Source organism: Psammomys obesus, unplaced genomic scaffold (genome assembly GCF_907164565.1).
Source record: "Psammomys obesus unplaced genomic scaffold, mPsaObe1.curated_primary_1811, whole genome shotgun sequence".
Classification (NCBI taxonomy): domain Eukaryota; kingdom Metazoa; phylum Chordata; class Mammalia; order Rodentia; family Muridae; genus Psammomys; species Psammomys obesus.
In genome coordinates, this window is record NW_026585895.1 from 56612227 (window position 1) to 56629565 (window position 17339).

Below are 17339 nucleotides of genomic sequence, written 5' to 3' on the forward strand. Positions count from 1 at the left end.
AGGTGGAAAAGGCCTGGGGTAACAGTGTCTGCTCTGAGCTTGACTTCACCGGGGCCCTGGCCTGCTCCCCTAATCCTGGGCTACTTACTGTCCCCCAAACAGCTGCATCCCCAACAGAGCGAAGACCACGATGAAGAGGAAAAGCAGGAAGAGAAGGCTGATGATGGACTTCATGGAATTGAGGAGGGAAACCACCAGGTTCCTCAGGGAGTTCCAATACCTGTGAGGCAGGAAGGAGGGCTGAAACCTAGCGGAGTCACTGAATGCTGCTTCACATGCATCCAGCTCCCTGCATTTAGCCTTGCTCTCGCCTCCACATGAAGCATGCATTGCTCCAGAAATAAAAATCTACAATCCTCTACTCTCAATCCAGCCATGAGATAGCAACAGCAGACACATGACTGCAGTGCCAGCCTTACCTTCTCTCCCAAACTGCACTGTTCTTAATAGAAAGATGCCACTTCCTGTTAGGTGGCCAGGTCCAAACCCAGACTTTACACTCCAACCTTCCAGCACAGTGGTTCTCAAAGTACTGCAACCCTTTAATATGGTTCTTCATGTTATTGTGAACCTTGATCATAAAATTATTTCATTGCTACTTCATAACTGTAACTTTGCTACTGTTATGAATCATAATGTAAATATCTGATATGCAGGATATCTGATATGTGACCCTGTGGAAGGAGTCACGATCCACAGGTTGAGAACCACTGCTCTAGCTACTTAACCATCCAATGTTCAACTGGCCAGCCAAGAAATGGCTGACCTGGCATTTCTTAAAGTCCCTTTCACCACATTCATTGAAGACAAAATATAACTCCCTCATTTACAACCAGTCTTCATGGCATAAAGGGCCCATCTATACCTGTAATGATTCTGCTGCTCAGTGATAGATCCAATTGCCATCCCAGACTCCAGAATATCTCTCCTAGGAGACTTTAGCCTTCCCCCAGGAGATATGCCACCTGCCTCTGTACCTTTAACATGCTATTCTGTTACCATGACAAAAAGAATGAGGGACAGCAGAACAGATGCAAGCCTCCCTCACCCTCAGGGTCTTCCAGGACCCCTACTGTACTCTCCTTCTGGGAGAACTCTTGCTGGTTCCCGTGGCAGTGGCTCAGCCACCCTCTACAGCCTCTCTTAAAAGAAAATGAGTAGATCTATAAGTATTAAAAAGCTCTTTAAGTGTCCAGCCTTCTGGCCTGGAAAGAGCCAACTTGCCTCAGGACAGGGTCATGGATGTCCTTGGGAGAATCTGAAGGCCCAAGACTTGGGTTAAGGCATATTTCTGGAGTCTGTCTTAACGCCACACCATTGGTGCTCAAGTAGACTCAGGACAACTCAAAGGACATGCTCAGCAGATTTGTGAACCTAGCTGGACATAAACCTCTCCTTCATTCATGCATCTCTATCCTCAGACAGTTTGGAGTTTGAATTAAAATAGTTGGAAAGGATTAGCAGAACTTCAGTCTACCTGGGAAGTAACTGTCGGCCCATGTGCTGCATGCTTAAGCTCAGTGTCAACATGTTTTGGTATCACAGTTACTGGGACAGCACAAAGCACAAGGACCTCTGAGACACAGAGCAAGCTCAGCACACACCAGCCTCTATTGCTGATAAGATCATCACGGAGAGTGTCTTCCTTCCACTCTTCCCACTCCTCCCACCTGCATCTTTGATTGTAAGCAGGGGTCTCAGCACCGAGCTCAAGCCCACATCACCTCCCTGGGCTTCAGTCGCCTCACTTTCTTCCAGAGCTAAATTTTATGTCAGATGGAACTAAAGACAGAATCTTGTTACTATTATAATTATCAAGGGTGGGATTGGGAAGGTGGAAAAATCAAGCCTGGGAAAAGGAGCCATGTAGGCACTAGGCTGGCTGCTATGAGAAAGGGCCAAGGCCTCCCACCCTCTGCACAGGGGGTGGGCAAACCTGGGATAGGACAATGGAAAGACTTCTGCTTCTGCTGAGATTTCTGCTTTATTTTATTTTTATTCATAAAGACATTTTCTTTCAAATGTATCATGTATTTTTTTTTTACCACATTCACCCCTCACACTCTTCAACTTGTTCCCTTCCTTCCCCCAAACAGTCTTGTCTGTTTTGATGTTGTGTGTGTAGAATTCACAAACTAGAAGGAACATACAATATGTGTCTTTCTGAATATGACTTATTCTGCTTATTTAATATGATGACCGCTAGTTGTATTTTTTAAAAAACAAACAAGAATTTCTGGTTTCTCTATTCACCATAAAGTCACTTTTGAAGACTTGGAACATAAAACTGGCAGCTTTAAGAGAAGGTGATATAAAATTGCAGGTGTAACAAACTATAAAGAGAACCAGAAAAATGACCACAACACTGTGGCCAGTAAGGACAACCCTAGGGATGCCATAGGCCCAAAGGCTCTGATAGTCCCCAAATGTGCTGTTTCACAACCAATATTGTATTTGAGCCATTAAGCCACAGAATAAGATTCCAGATACCAGCCATCCATCCCCATGTAACCCAGCCAAGAGCACACAGATAACATACTTTGTGACTTTGAAAATCCTCAGCAATCGGAGAGCCCGCAGCACACTGATTCCAAAGGAGGTTCCTGGCTTGATGGCAGCCCACACTACTTCAAAGATACTCCCCACAATCACCTGCAACACACAGCATCAACACAGGGACATCTCTATGTGGACATGTGTGCATATATGGATGAAACTTGAAACTAATGAACACATGGCACATGTCCTAGCATGTTCAATGGTGTGGCTACTTCTCCCAGTAAATACCTACCCTGCCTCCTCTGCGCTAGTATGTGTCTTACAGGGGCTTGGTAACCCCAGAGAAAGTTGCACAAGCCACAGATACTGTGCTGTCTATCTTGGTGCTCTGGACTCTTCTTCCTGTAACATCAGATACGCTGTAGCAAAGATACTCTATTAGCTTGTGGAGAGGCTTGGGTGACCAAGAACAGAGCTTGTGGCAGGCTGGCCAGTGAGCCTGGCCAATAGCCCCAACATGAACCTGGAGTGAATTCATCTATCCCAGATGAACCTGAGACAAGTAAGACCTCTGCGCCAGAGGTGTTCAGATGGGTCACATTGGAAGTCATCACGCATAGACACGGTGAGGCACAATATGTTTATTGCTTTAAGGCACTTACCACGACATAGTTGCTCTCTAAGTAGAAAAAATCAGCATGGGTTTTAGAAACATAGTAGTACATTGTCATAATAAAACAAACAAAACAAAAAAAAAGTAGTACTAGTTTTGGAGCCAGAGAACGAGTACTAAGTAGCCTGTCTGTGAAAGTGTAAAGTTCCCTGGATACTGAGAATACTGCCCCTCAGGACCTACAAGAACACAAGAAAAGCCTTGTGGACAACCAGAGGAGGTATGTGCCATGGTGCTTGTAATGTGGGAACAGTAGAAAATGAGCTCAGTAAACCATGAGGTACAATCTGCCTCTGCAGGTTTCCAAGCCAAGCGCTGGAGAACTGCCTGGACTCTGTTTCTGCTTAGGTTAAATGCAAAAGGTAAGAACAATCTAACAGAGGGGAGCCAGGACCTGCTGGTTCAGATACAAAGTGGTGCCAACACTGAGAAAGGGTATGGTCTAAAGGTGATGTCAAGAATAACATCCTGACTTCAATTTGGATCTGAAAAAGGCTCAAGGCAGTTCTGACAAGGAAATCAAAAGTGTGACTCCCAACTTGGTCCTGGTTACTGTATGCCTCACAGGCTATTCATAAAGGACTTAAGAGGTTAGAATGTACTTCCCACCTAGTCTTGAGGTAGTAAGAGATTGGGGTGCACTACCACTCTGTACCAAAAAAGTGAATGAAAGAGTTGGGTATAATCCCTGCTTGTTCCTGAGAGGGTGAGTCCTCCATGATAATAACCTTAACATATCTCAAGGAAACATCAGCAGAGGAGCTATTTGGTAGGAGTTGATTTTTTACCTAATGGAATAAATATACTCCAAGAAGGTCTATGATATATCCATAAAAATAGCCTCAATGCTTCTTTAAAATTTTTATTTGATGTTTTACACGTGTGCATGTCTATGCACCACATGGTAGTAGCCACAAAGGCCAGGGAGAGTATTGTATCCCCTAGGACTGGCACCTGTTAGCAGCTGTGACCCACCATTGTGGGTGCTGGGACTTGAACCCAGATCCTCTGGAAGAGCAGCCAGTGCTCTTATCTGCAGAGCCATCTCTCCATCCCTCAAAATGCCCTTAAGAGAAGTATATGTAGAGGCATACCAGGTTAACTGAAAAGGACCAAGGCAATACAAAACAAAACTAGGTCTCTGGAGCTAGAGAGAATACTCAGTAGTTGACAGCATGTACTGATCTTGCAGAGCACCTGAGTTTGCTTCCCAGTACCTACACTGGATAGCTTACATCAACTTGTAACTCCAGTTCTGGGGACATTTGATACTTCTAGCCTCCATAGGCACCAACACAAAAATTTTTAATTAAAAATAAAATCTTTTTTTTTTTAAATAGGTCATTTGATTCCCAAAACCCTATTGCCAGGAGCAGGCTGTGAAAACTGCCCAGCTTCAAACATGCACTACTTTTCACAGAAAGAGAAAGAGCTCTTGGGGCAGAGCAGAGCCCCATGGACACCTGGTTGTACACAGTTGAGACTGTGTACTCTTCCCTCGTCTGTGCCTGTGGCTCCTCTGTGCTTCCTGCAGGCCCTTTTGTAAATGGAAATGCTTATGAAAGTTATCCTGCTGCTGCTGTGGGATAGGATCCTGGGTGTGCAGGAGATCACTTGTCATACTTTCACAAGTCAACAGACTGAAGACTTCAAGAACTGCACACCTGAGCCTGAGAAGAGGAAAACTTCAAGCTATGCTGAGTTTTCCTTCCATCTGGCCAAGGCTCCCTCCCTGTCAGCTTCTAGCATTCCAAGTCGTTCCACATGGCTGTGGACTTGTATGCATCACTTGGGCAGGTACCACCAGGACCAATCCTGGGGCTTTGAGCTAAGCACATCCTGCATGCTGTGTCATATGGCCCCACCCTGAGCCTGGTCTCTACTCTCAGTGTGAGCAACAGCAACACTGAGAACTCTTTCACCCATAGACTTTGGAAGAGAGCAGGTCAGGCCTACCATACACTCTCCAAAGGCAAGACTACAACCTGTTCTTTCCTAGGATCACAGGTACAGGTGCCCAGGCCAGCCTGCAGGATGGTAGGATGCTAGGCCACAGTCCCCAAGCTCTACTAGAAAAACTAAGCTCCTGAGTGGCAAGATCCCAGGTATAGAAGGAGCTGCAGAGCCTGGGCCTAATCATAGTCTATACAGAGGATAGGGGAGAAAAAGGGCAGAGCCTTCAGAAAAGCAGCTGCTGACATTCTGGCCACTAGGTGAAGCCGCTCCAGCTGCTTCGCCTCCCAGGCTCATCGCAGAGCTTACCCACTCTGAGTGTACATGGGAAGGGGCTGTGCACAGCTCAGACTCACCCATTAGAGGACCCAGTAAGGCATATTACTCACCCCGAAGTCAAAGCAGTTGAAGGAAGACCGAAAGTAGCTTCTGGGCCCCAGGCCATACATCTTCAGGGACATCTCTGTGAGGAAGAGACCCAGGAAAACAAACTCTGCAAAGTCTAGAGAAGTCAGAGAAGAAAAGGTTTAACTCAGGCTCCTCTCACCTGCCTCTATCACAAGTCTGGCACTACCACACCTCTGACCCTTCTGGGCTTGGTCTGCACCCCCTGCTCTGGCCACAGCTCAGGAAAGGGATAAAGAGTTGAAAAATGATGAGATGCACTAGTCCCAGGCTATATGGTAGCAAGTCCTCAGTGTCTGTAAGACACAACTACAAGCTCAACTCAGGAGTGTGCTGGGACACCTCAGAGGAGGCTGGAACATAAGGCTGGGCATAGCCCAAAGACCCTCCTACCTTCAGCTCTGTGCTCTGGTCTCCATTAAAGATCTCAGCCTCCTCATAAGAGTTACCCATAAAAACTTCCTGATATCCTTTCTTAGGACCCCAAGAAAACCATGTTTGATTTTAACTTTACTCAATGTGTTTGTCTCAGCTACTAAATGGAAACTTCTCCACCACCCATCCAGCACGAGCTACCAAAAGTACCAATAGTTTGTGGCCTCTGAACCCAGAGCAGAGCCACACAGACCACAAAGTTGTGACAAAGAAGGAAAGGCAAGCCTCCAAGATCCCTGACAGCAGAAAGCCACAAGCCTAACCATCCCAGGGCCTCTGTCTAGGACATGGGACCCCAGGCAGTCACAGCTCCCAATAAAACAGAAAATAGAAGACTATACCTTCTCCATGTAATGTGCCCTGAGATTCAACTGCACCCACAACTCTCCAAATGCTTCAGCTAGAGGCAATTATACAATTATACAATGGAGCTGAGATGCCAGCTCCATTGCATCATACAAACACAAAGAGGGAATCTATTTTATAACCCAAGAGCAACTCAAGCCCATAAGAACTCCCCCTGGTGCCATTGTGAAAACTTACCCTAGCAAGGGATGCAAATAAGTAGGTGGAGGAGCCTGTCAGAAACAGGGCCCTCCCCCATCAGGCTTGACACTGGCTACATGACCAACACCTGGTCTAAAAGTGCTAGTCAACAGGTGTGAAGTATAAGGGAAAAGCTAGAGCTACACATACCAGCCTGTAGCAACTCAATAGACAAAAGAGACACAGTAGAATGGAAGGGTCCAACACGCCTATCTGAAGCCCAAAGTACCTCCATATCCAAAAGAGTGACTCCTATGCCACTGAGCTTCCCATAGAAATGGGAACACCTGCCATCTATATGCTAAAGTGAGGTTGGCCATGCTCTGACCTTACTTTTCAGAAAAATAAATAAGAGGGTTTTGACAAGATTTGCCATGGGGTTAACCTTTCAGAGAAAGAGGTCAAAACTGCCCTTATATTCTGTCAAGATTGCCACAGCATTAGACAAAACCCCCCTCTGAGTCAAGGAAAGGGTTCCTTCAATCATTCCTATGTTATGCATTCCACTGGCAGGCACCAGAGCTACTGGGAGCTGGCATGGAAAACAATATCTATCATTTTTCTCTAGGACTTACAAGCTAAAGGGAAGCAGAGAGAGATGGTTAAATGTGTTTTTCTAAGGTCAATGAAATGGCTCAGTGGTAAAGGTGCTTGTCATCAAGCCTGACAATCCCAGTTTGATCCCCAGGACCCATATAGTAAAAGGAGAGAATTAACTCACACACACACACACCCCAAAATAGTTTTGTTTTGTTTTTGTTGTTGTTGTTGTTTTGTAGTACGAAGCCAGTGTGCCAGAGGAACAGAGAATAATGATCTCTATCTAATCAGTAAGACTTTACAGGGTTCACAGGGTGGTAAGACTCAACAGCTTCCCCCTTCATTATCCAAGTTTTGGCTTCAAAAGTCCTGGAAGTGCTCTGGGATCGTTAGGGGCTGGGCAGCCAGATGGACAGAGCCCATCTGTAGTGTGGCTGAGCTCCAGTGGGTCTGTTCAACATACAGCACTCACTCTCTCAGCCTCTGGCAAGCCTGCCCTACCTCACTGGGTCAGTCTAGCAAAGATAAAGGAGACACTAAGGAGAAACATTCAGAGCCTGTAAATACCCACCTTCCTTCGGCAATTTTTTTTTCATTGAGACCAAGAGAGCCAGGAATTACAGGAAACCACTAAGAAAAGAAAACACTAAAGTACCAAGGAGTACATCTTTTGGCAGGCCTATCTGTGGCTGACCCAATATTGGGGCACATCTACCCTGTGCCCCACACATGCAAGCAGACAATGACCCACAGTATATACACATAACCTACAGCAAACACCCTGGAGTAGCTAAAAGACTGAAAAGATAGCACTGGCTCCCGTGGGAAAAGCACAAGCCTGAACAATTGAGACAGCAGGGATCAGAGCCTTTGGTTCCCGCCCAACCCCAACAGGGGTAGGGGGAAATGTGAGCTAACTAACAAAAACAACAAACTTAGGCCCCCCCCCCCAAAAAAAAGTCCTGAGATATCAAATCACCCCTGATAGGCGCTGCTGTCAGGGCCAGCAGGCCAGGACCTGCTGTTGCATGATACACACTATGTCTGACCTTCACCCTACCCTGGGAGCACAAGTCAGGGCGACAGCTGCTACCTCTAACACCTTTTCCCTATGAGGCAAGTAATCTATTTCAACACAGAAGTTTAGGAAGCTATAGCCTCGAACCCTACTCCCAAAACAATATGCACATGCATGCCTGTGACTGGCTCTACGGGGCTGTCAGTGCCTACACCTCATGGGAGCCCTTCAGGGGATGAGCAGGCTCAGTCATCCACAGAACATGGAGAATGGTTACATCAGGGAAGAACACTCAGCCATCGGAGGCCAGAATGGAGTCTCATTAGGTCAGAAAGAGCTCTTCTGGATGACTTGGAAAACTTTTGGCACACAAAGCCCCTCTGGAGAAAGTGAACATAAAACAGGCTCTATTCCTCCACACCAACTGCAGACAACAAGAAGAATAACTGCAGCTGAGCTCTGAGGAAATGGAAAGAACACACTGACAATGGAGCCATAGTAGGTCCTTTAACACTTGAGTGAGACCATGCCCCATGTGACATGGAGGGTCATTCTCTGAGGAGTTCTGACACTAGACTCAAACAGGAAGTCTCAAACCTCCAGGGTCTGCCTTTTCTGAACTGTAGTCGAGACCAGCTGAGCATAACTTGGAACCCGGTGGAGGCTCATGGACTTGAGCTAACCAGTTGGCCCTGTGGGGGACATGGAAACTCCCCCGTTCAGCCATGGTAAAGAGAAAGAATGATCAGGAGATCCCTGGGAGAATGCAGAACGCCAACTCTGCCTACCCAGGCATCCAGGATGGCAACAGCATCCTCAGGGCAAAAAAGAAAGATGACTGAGTCTACTAGTCTGATTAGCTCCTGGTCATGCCATGATCTACTCCTATATGAACCCCTCATTTCATATACAGTCATGATAGGCATCTATAGTCAGGTCAATGAAGGATGGGAGAGATCATCAGGCCTTGAACATAGTCCAGGCCCATGATTGGGCAGCAGACATGGGGTACCATCCAGAGCATCCAGTACCAGGGTTTCCAGATACAGAGGAGAGTGACTGGGAAGGGGCCCTGGAGGAGAGACTAGAGTACGTACACAGTGCGGTGGTAAGCCGCTGAGGCTGATTATAGTGCACCATGGCCACACACAGTGTGTTCAGGGCCACCACGCACAGTACCACCCAGTAGAAGCTCTGTGCTTTCACCATACGCCGGATGAAGAACCGGAACATCTTCTCCTTCCTCCGGAAGTATGATGAGCTCTCCGTCTTCCCACTCTTGAGGCTGGCTCGAGCAAATGGAGACCCTGCAGGACAAGTCTTGATGAGGGCTCAGGAATAGTGGGCCACCACCAACCTACAGACATCCTCTTCAGGTCTATGCCTTCTCACATGTTCTGAGGACATCTTCCTGACCACAGGCTACTGAGCTGCGTACCTCCACAGCTCCTGAAAGGATTCTAGTCTTTCCTCATTTCTCAGTCCAGGGCTACTGAATACTAGACCAGATGACCAACAATCAATGTCTCCGGTCCCCAGGACCCTGGCCAAGTTCTTAAAGAACAGCTCTGACATGAGTACCCTCTGCAGATCCACCAAGATTTAAACCCCACCATAATACCATCTTTGAAATATGGTCTTAGGGCTCTGCAGTTTCTAAACTTCCCTTGTCAAGTAGGATCAACAACCATTGAGCACCTGTTTTTGTTTTTGTATTTTTAAGCACATCCTCTGGAACATAGTTGTGTTATGTATAATGGCAGCTACTGTCTTGTCCATAGACATAAATACTCATGGTCTAGAAAGACTTCCAACCCTGCTTGCTCTGACTCCTCTCTTATATGCAACCAAATTCAAACCTTCTTCCACCTCCAAACATTCACTATTCCTGCTCCACCTTGGCTCTTTCCAGTTCACCTCATTAACTCCTGAGTTTGGGTTTTGACTTCAGTGTTATTTTCTCAACATCCTTTTCTGATACTCCATCTAAAATATGATCCTTAACCTACTCCCAACAACAACAATAACCTTCTCACCAACAATCACTGTGTTTGTCACCAAGACCTGTTCACAGAAGTGGGTTCAATAAATGCTGACATATAAGTGAAACTTGTCTGTGGGTACCTGAGGGTTCTGAATGAGTGGGTATAGTAAAAGCATAGCTGCATCTAGACACCACTGGATCTTTCTTCATGTCTGCACTACTGCCCTAGTGTTTACACTGAGGGCCTGGATATCAGCTGTTTCTATGTGTTCCTCTGAGAACACACACTGCACCCTAGCTAAGAGGCCTCTGAACATCTGGGCCTGGGGTCTCTGTGAGTGGATGCAGAGTGGATGTTTTCCCACATACAAGTGTGTACATGCCCAGGTTTTCAGTGGCATACTGAAAACATTCTCAGTCTGAGGAAATGGAGCCAAGTCCCCGAGACTCTAGAAGAACATCTCCACAGGCAGAAACTTTAACAATGGCCAAGACCCAAAGGAAGCCCATCAGCCAGAAAGCCCTCTAAGGCCTTAACGGTGAAGGCCTGGATGCCACCCCAACAAACACCTACAGAAGCCTGTGCTCCCTCACAACTCCCCACTAAGCTACCCTCAGCCTCACATCTGCACTGTGTGGGTGGGGCTGAATCATACAAAGAAGCCCCAAGACCAGTGCTGGTAAGAGCTGTAAATGAGGCACTGTTCTTTTCACAAGCACTGGGGACTGGAGAAAACACAGCATGCTGTGCAAACAAGGAAGGACCTACCAGGCAGAACAGCAGACAAGAACAAGGCACTGCCTCAGATCCCACATACTTACATACTCACAAGGTCCCATAAAAACCTGACTCATACTCGTACCATCAGCATACATCTAGCACCTGGCCAGGATGGATCTAGTTGATGCAACCAGTTGCTCATATATTCAACAGGCACACATCAGGAACATATGTACATGCACAGGGTCACGCATAATATAGAGGACATGTGTGAGTCACTCAACAAGCTCTCAAGGGAGATAAGACCATCCACACCCAGTTCACCATACCATCTAAGAACGGGGAAGCAAAATCATGTCACAGGAACGTGTCTTTTCACAGCTACCCAGCCACACATCACACACGATCACCTGTGATAATGCTACACTCCTCTCTCCACAATACCCTGAAGTCCCCCAGCTCCTCACTCTAAACACAGACTCAAAGCACGAAGGGCCCTCAGTGTGCAATCTGAAGGCTCTTCTGCTCCTCAACACGAAAAACTAGATGTGCCATCTGCAGATACACTGAGGCCTGTGCACTTGGGCAAGAAGCACGGGCAACATGGCCACAATCCCTCTTAGGCACTTGCGAACCTAGATCTCTTGGCCGCATTTCCCAGCAAGCAGCCAATGTGTGCTCACACCTGATCTGGGTAGTGGCTCTAGTGAGGTAAATACATCATTCACACTGTAGGTTATGAGGGGAAAACCATAGAGACCAGGAGGAACCCTTTTTCACCTTTCTGTGTTTTCCAAGTGTAGCTTAATGTCAGCATGTATTATCTATAATGAAAGAATGTCTCTTAAAAAAAAAAGCAAGATCTGATATATTCCAGCTATAGACATTGGAGAGTTAAAATAACTTAAGCATGACAGCAGGGCCCAGTGAGCTAGCTCTACTCAATGAAGAGAAGCGTCAGTGAATACAGGGTCCTCATTGGTCTTCATCATGACTTGATCAACAACATGCATACACAGATACATGAATGGGTTATTCATGCCAGGCTCTAAGGAAGGTACAGAAAACAGGATAACCAAGATTCACACTGCCATTACTATTCAAGGCCACTAAGAACATAGAGGATTCCAAGTACTCTTCCAGCCTAGTTGGCCTATCCTAGTATGTGGCACAGGAAGTTACATAGCCCAAGCAACATGCCAACACTCTTGGGTTCTGTGGGGATGGGAAGTAATCTCAGTTTTATTTATTTAAGGATAGTAACAAGTTAACTGTAACAAAACAAAACTCAGAGAGAAAAAGAATCTGTGGTGGTTTGAGTAAGAATGGCCCCCACAGGCTCATATGTTTGAATGTTTCGTTCCCAGTTGGTGGAATGTTTAGAAAGAGTTAGGAGGTATGGCCTTGTTGGAAGAAGTATGTCCTGGGGATGGGCATTGAGGTTTCTAAGGTTCATACCAAGCCCACTCCCACCTCTCTCTGCCTCCAGCTTGTGGATGAGATGTGAACTCTGAGCTACTGCAGCTCCAGCATCATTGGTCATGGACTCACCCTCTGAAATGGTAAGGCAGGCTCCAATTAGCTGTTTTCTCTTTAAGTTGCCTTGGCCCTGGTATCTCCTCACAGAAATACAACAGCTAACAAAGACAGACTTTTTAAAGAAAAAGAATTCCAATTCTCAGCCATTCAGCAGATGGAAAAGAAATGAAATAGACATGTGGACAAACAGTCCCACTAATGGCAAGCCTTGACACTGAGGAAGAGAAGAAGCCAGCAGTAACCAATGCCTAGGATGGACCTACAGCCTCTGAACCAAGTAGGGGCTGTCTGCAGCAGTCCACGTCTAACCTGGTAATGATCAAGGAAGAGCGCAAGAGCCACAGGGACCTGGTCTGCACCCTAACACCCCGCCAAGGGAGACAAACTGACTAGCAATACAGCAGCAGAACAGGAAACTATCTTGTGAGGAAGGGAAGCACTAAAGAAAAGACCAAGTGGAGAAGTGATAGGCAGGGAGTCCTCAGGAAGCTCTCAGCATGATGCTAAGCAAGGGGCCAACAGGATGCAGGAGCTCCTAAATGGGACATGGGGCAGCATAAATGGAAACAATTTAGTGATTGACATAATGCATTCAGTGGGAAAGAAGGAAAATAAATACAGGAGAACATCCTTTGCAATTCTGAGAGCAAGTAAGGAAAAAGCCCATTTGTAGGATGGAACTGAAAAGCAGACATCAGAAAAGGAACAATGAACATGAGAAACACCAATGTGATCTAGGCAGCAAAACAGAGATGAAAACCAGAAACTACAGAAATGTCATACAAATAATAAACATGAAGCAACAAGAAAGAAATCACATCAGACCACAAGACTAGGAATTAAGGAGAAAAAAGCTAAAGCCAGTTAAAATGCATTCTGTAAAGAAACTTAATATATATGCTAACTAGTTTTATGCTAACTTGAAATAAGCTAGAGTTACCTAAAAGGAGGGAACTTCAATTGAGAAAATGCCTCCAAAAGATCTAGCTGTAGGGCTGAAGAGATGGCTCAGAGGTTAAGAGCAATGTCTGCTCTTCCAAAGGTCCTGAGTTCAATTCCCAGCACCCACATGGTGGTTCACAACCATTTATACTGAGATCTGATGCCTTCTTCTGACATGTAGGTGTACAAGCAGATAGAGCATTCATCTATCTGAATGAATGAATGAATGAATGAATGAATGAATGAATGAATGAAAATGAATGAATAAAAGATGCAACTGTAGGCACTTTCTTAATTAGTGATAGATAGGAGAGGGCCCATTGTGGGTGGTGACATTCCTGGGCTGATGGTCCTGGGTTCTATTTTAAAGTAGGCTGAGCCAGCCATGATGAGCAAGCCAGTAAGCAGCATCCCTCCATGGCTGCTACATTAGTTCCTGCCTCCAGGCTCCTGCCTTGTTTTGAGTTTCTGTCCTGCTTTCTTCAGTGATAGACCATGCTATGAAGTAGAAGCCAAATATACCCTTTCTTTCCAAGTTGCTTTTGGTCATGGTATTTCATTGCAGCAATAGAATTCTAACTAAGACAATACTCTTAAGAGGAATAAAAAAATAAAATAGGGGAAAAAAGTAACAGGTAAATACAATCCAAAAACACTGATACCAACAACAAAAGAACAGAACAGTGGCATAATGTCAGACAAGATCAAGGCTAAGCATTGAGCATAGAATCTCAGCAGTTGGTAGGTAGGAGGCTGATACAGGACCACTAATGTTAAATTCCAGGCCAGCATGAGCTACACAGTAAGACCAAAAAAAAAAAAAAAAAAAAAAAAAAAAAAAAAAGACCCTGTGTCACAAAGAACTGAGGAAGCACAGCAACCACAGCCTCACAAACAACCCTAGAATATAAGGTAACATGGTTTAAAAAGCACGTAACAGGAACACCAAGTGACAGGAATTCCCAAGTCACAGTTCTAGGAGACAGAAATCAAAGAGCCAGGAATGTCGAGTAACAAGTTTGACAGCTCTCAGCTACAGGACACATACTTTTTGTTTACGCTAATGAAACATTAAGATCATACACAAACTTTATAATTTGAAAATTTATAAATTTATAGGCCCAATTGTCATCTGATAAAATTAAGATTAAAGATCGTCCAAAGATTTTTGTTCTTACTTAACAATTAAGCAGACTTCTTTGGCTTAAAGAGTAAAGAAAATGATGTAGATACAAACAAAAAGGAATGTATCACAGCACAGCTTTACATAACCCAAATGCCTTCATTATTAAGAAAGAAAAAATAAAACAAGTGACCTATTTTTAAGAAATTAGAAAGGTGCTAGAGAGATGGCTCAGCAGTTAAAATCACTTGCTCTTCTTGCAAAGGACCCAGGTTTGGCTTCCAGCACACACATGGTGACTCACAATTATCTGTTGGCACACACATGATGCATATACATATATTCAAGCAAAACATTCATGCAGATAAAATTAAAGTTTTTTTAAGAAAAAGAATTTAGAAAAATTAGACTGGAGAGGAAGCTCAGTGGTTAAGAGTGCTGCCTGTACTTGCAGAGGTCCCAGACTCAATTCCCAGCACCCACATCAAGCGGCTCACTGCCACCTTTATTTTAGTTCCAGGAGACTCTAGGCCCTCCACCCTCTTCAGGCACCTGCAACCATGTGGTCCATATAAACTCACATATACATACATACTCATAAACATAAACAAATGTAAATATCTTAAAATAAGTTAGAAAATAATAACCCAAAACAATATAAAATATAATAATGATAAAACAAATGGCAAATGAGAAAAACAATAAAATTTAAAATATAGTCAAAGAAATCTAAATATCAAGATGTCTAACATTCATCAACATACATACATTAATTCTGTATGATCCTAATTAAGAAAGAAAAGCAATCTGGGGACCAAAAGAACAAAGCCATGCTGACAGGGTTTGTGTCAACCTCAGAGCTATGAACAGCTTGCACACAAAACACACGCACACACGCACACACACACACACACACACACACACACACACACATCTGTGTGGGCCTGTGCCTTACCTCCAACAGACATCTCCAATATCCTGTGTCCTCAACCAGCCAAGACCTCAGGCCACACCTCCATCTCCGCTGTAAAAGCCAGAGCTTCCCTGCTCTCAGGCACACCTGACTGGAATATCTTCAAACAGACATGAAGTCTAAGCATTTACCGACTCTTTTTCTACTGACTCTAAAGCCAGGCACAGGATCCCATCTGTCTGATTTGTACACTGGCCTTCACAAATCAATTTCTCTGCTTGTGCCTTTCCCTGTTTCATTTTATCTTCAGCATCCCAAAGAGACACAGCTACTACTACAGTGAAAGCCAGACATTTAGACCAATGATGGCTACCTGGAATCCTTGCTAGAACTTAGCCTACCTTTAAGCTTTGATATTCCTTATGAATGCTAGACACATTCCTGTCTTGGGGTCTGGTTACCTGTTTCTAGAAGGTTCTTTCCCATCACATTCTTTTCCAACTCCTTACTCAAAATAAGTCCTTTGTCCTAAGGCTATCAGTGCCCATTCTGCTTTGAACTGTAACACTTTATCTAGACCTTTCAGACCCTTCCCTTCCTAAGTTTTTCCTTCTTCAAACACAGCTCCATTGGATGTGCTACACATTTTACTATCATCCATCTCATCTGATGCTTGCTGAAACAGACACTCCAAAGACAAAGGACCCTGACCATCTTTCCAACAAAAAAGCTCAAATGCCTCGAACAACCCCTGGAGTATCATGGGCATTTACTAAATACTTAAGTGAGTAAACACACAAATGGCTAAACACAAAAGGGAATGAATTATTAAGAAAATGCTACTGTAACTCTATAGAAACAAATACCATAGAATTCTTAATAAAGTACCAGTTATAAACTGGCCCAAGCCCATTCCCAGTCCCCTCTGTTGCTCTGGAACCACACAGTTTATCTCACCTGTAAACAATTCTAGTGTTCTCTATAGTACAATATTTTAAAGAATTCTTTTGAGAATGTCTTATAATGTACCTTGATTATAGTCTATTTCTGCTCCTCTCCCAACTCCTCCCAGACCCACACCTTACTTCCCCACCTCCTCCAGACTTCATGCCCTCTTTTCCTTTTTTTTTTTAGTAACCTACAAGTTCACTTTGTACTACCTATATATGCTTATATAGGTTGTGGATCCATCCAATACAGTGTGGTCAGCCAACCAGGAGACACAAATTCTAGCAGTTTTTAAAAACATATACACCACAGTGAAAAAGGTTTTTCAAAAATTCTAATTAATTTTACAAAACTAGAATGTAGGTAAAATGATTTAAAAAAATCTAAATACAGTAAGTTTTATAATTAGATTTAGCTCTGTAATACACTTCAGCCTGTTATTACTGTAAAATGAACACAAACAACTCAATCGAAAAGTAAATGTTTATCCACTCATTCAAGGTAACAAAGGGGTCAAAATTATCAGTTAGTAAAACAAGAATTATTGCCCCAGTCAAATACTATTTTGTGCTCATCCAACTGGTCTCAAAAGTGGGGAAAAAAATGGCCAGGCATGATGACACACACCTTTAATCCCAGCACTTGAGAAACAGAAACAGAGGCAAGTGGATCTTTGAGTTCAAGGCCAGCCTGATTTACATAGTGAGTTCCAGATATCCAAGAGAGACACTGTCTCAAACAAAACAAAACAAAAACAAACAAACAAAAAAAAAAACTGGAAAAAAAATTAAGAGAACAGGCACTGAGGTAAGGGCAAACATCTTTTTCTGAACTTCGAATGAAAGAATGGAATTCTCAAAAATGCAGAAACCTCTACTCTCAGTAGCCTGTTTTTGGAGAGCATATCTGTAGAGACAAAGGCACCGGTAAGAAAAGACAAATGGTTGGGCTGGAGACATGGCTCAGCCATTAAAGGCTAGGCTCACAACCATAAATATAAGAAAAGACAAATGGCTACAAAAATTTAGGGCAATGTTTTTCATGAGGAAAAAGATAGATAGATAGATAGATAGATAGATAGATAGATAGATAGATAGATA

The 17339-nt window shown here is 44.2% G+C and overlaps 1 protein-coding gene across 1 annotated transcript in view; it reads right to left on the reverse strand.

Moving 5' to 3' along the window:
- Positions 1 to 17339, reverse strand: part of Cacna1b (calcium voltage-gated channel subunit alpha1 B) — a 159361-nt gene that overhangs the window by 92739 nt on the left and 49283 nt on the right. Inside the window, exons 11-14 of the mRNA XM_055599901.1 lie at positions 9167 to 9376; positions 5515 to 5627; positions 2540 to 2652; positions 89 to 220 (exon numbers count right to left, since the gene is read on the reverse strand). Of these exons, the coding sequence (XP_055455876.1) occupies positions 89 to 220; positions 2540 to 2652; positions 5515 to 5627; positions 9167 to 9376 (568 nt within the window). The remainder of the gene's footprint in view (positions 1 to 88; positions 221 to 2539; positions 2653 to 5514; positions 5628 to 9166; positions 9377 to 17339) is intronic.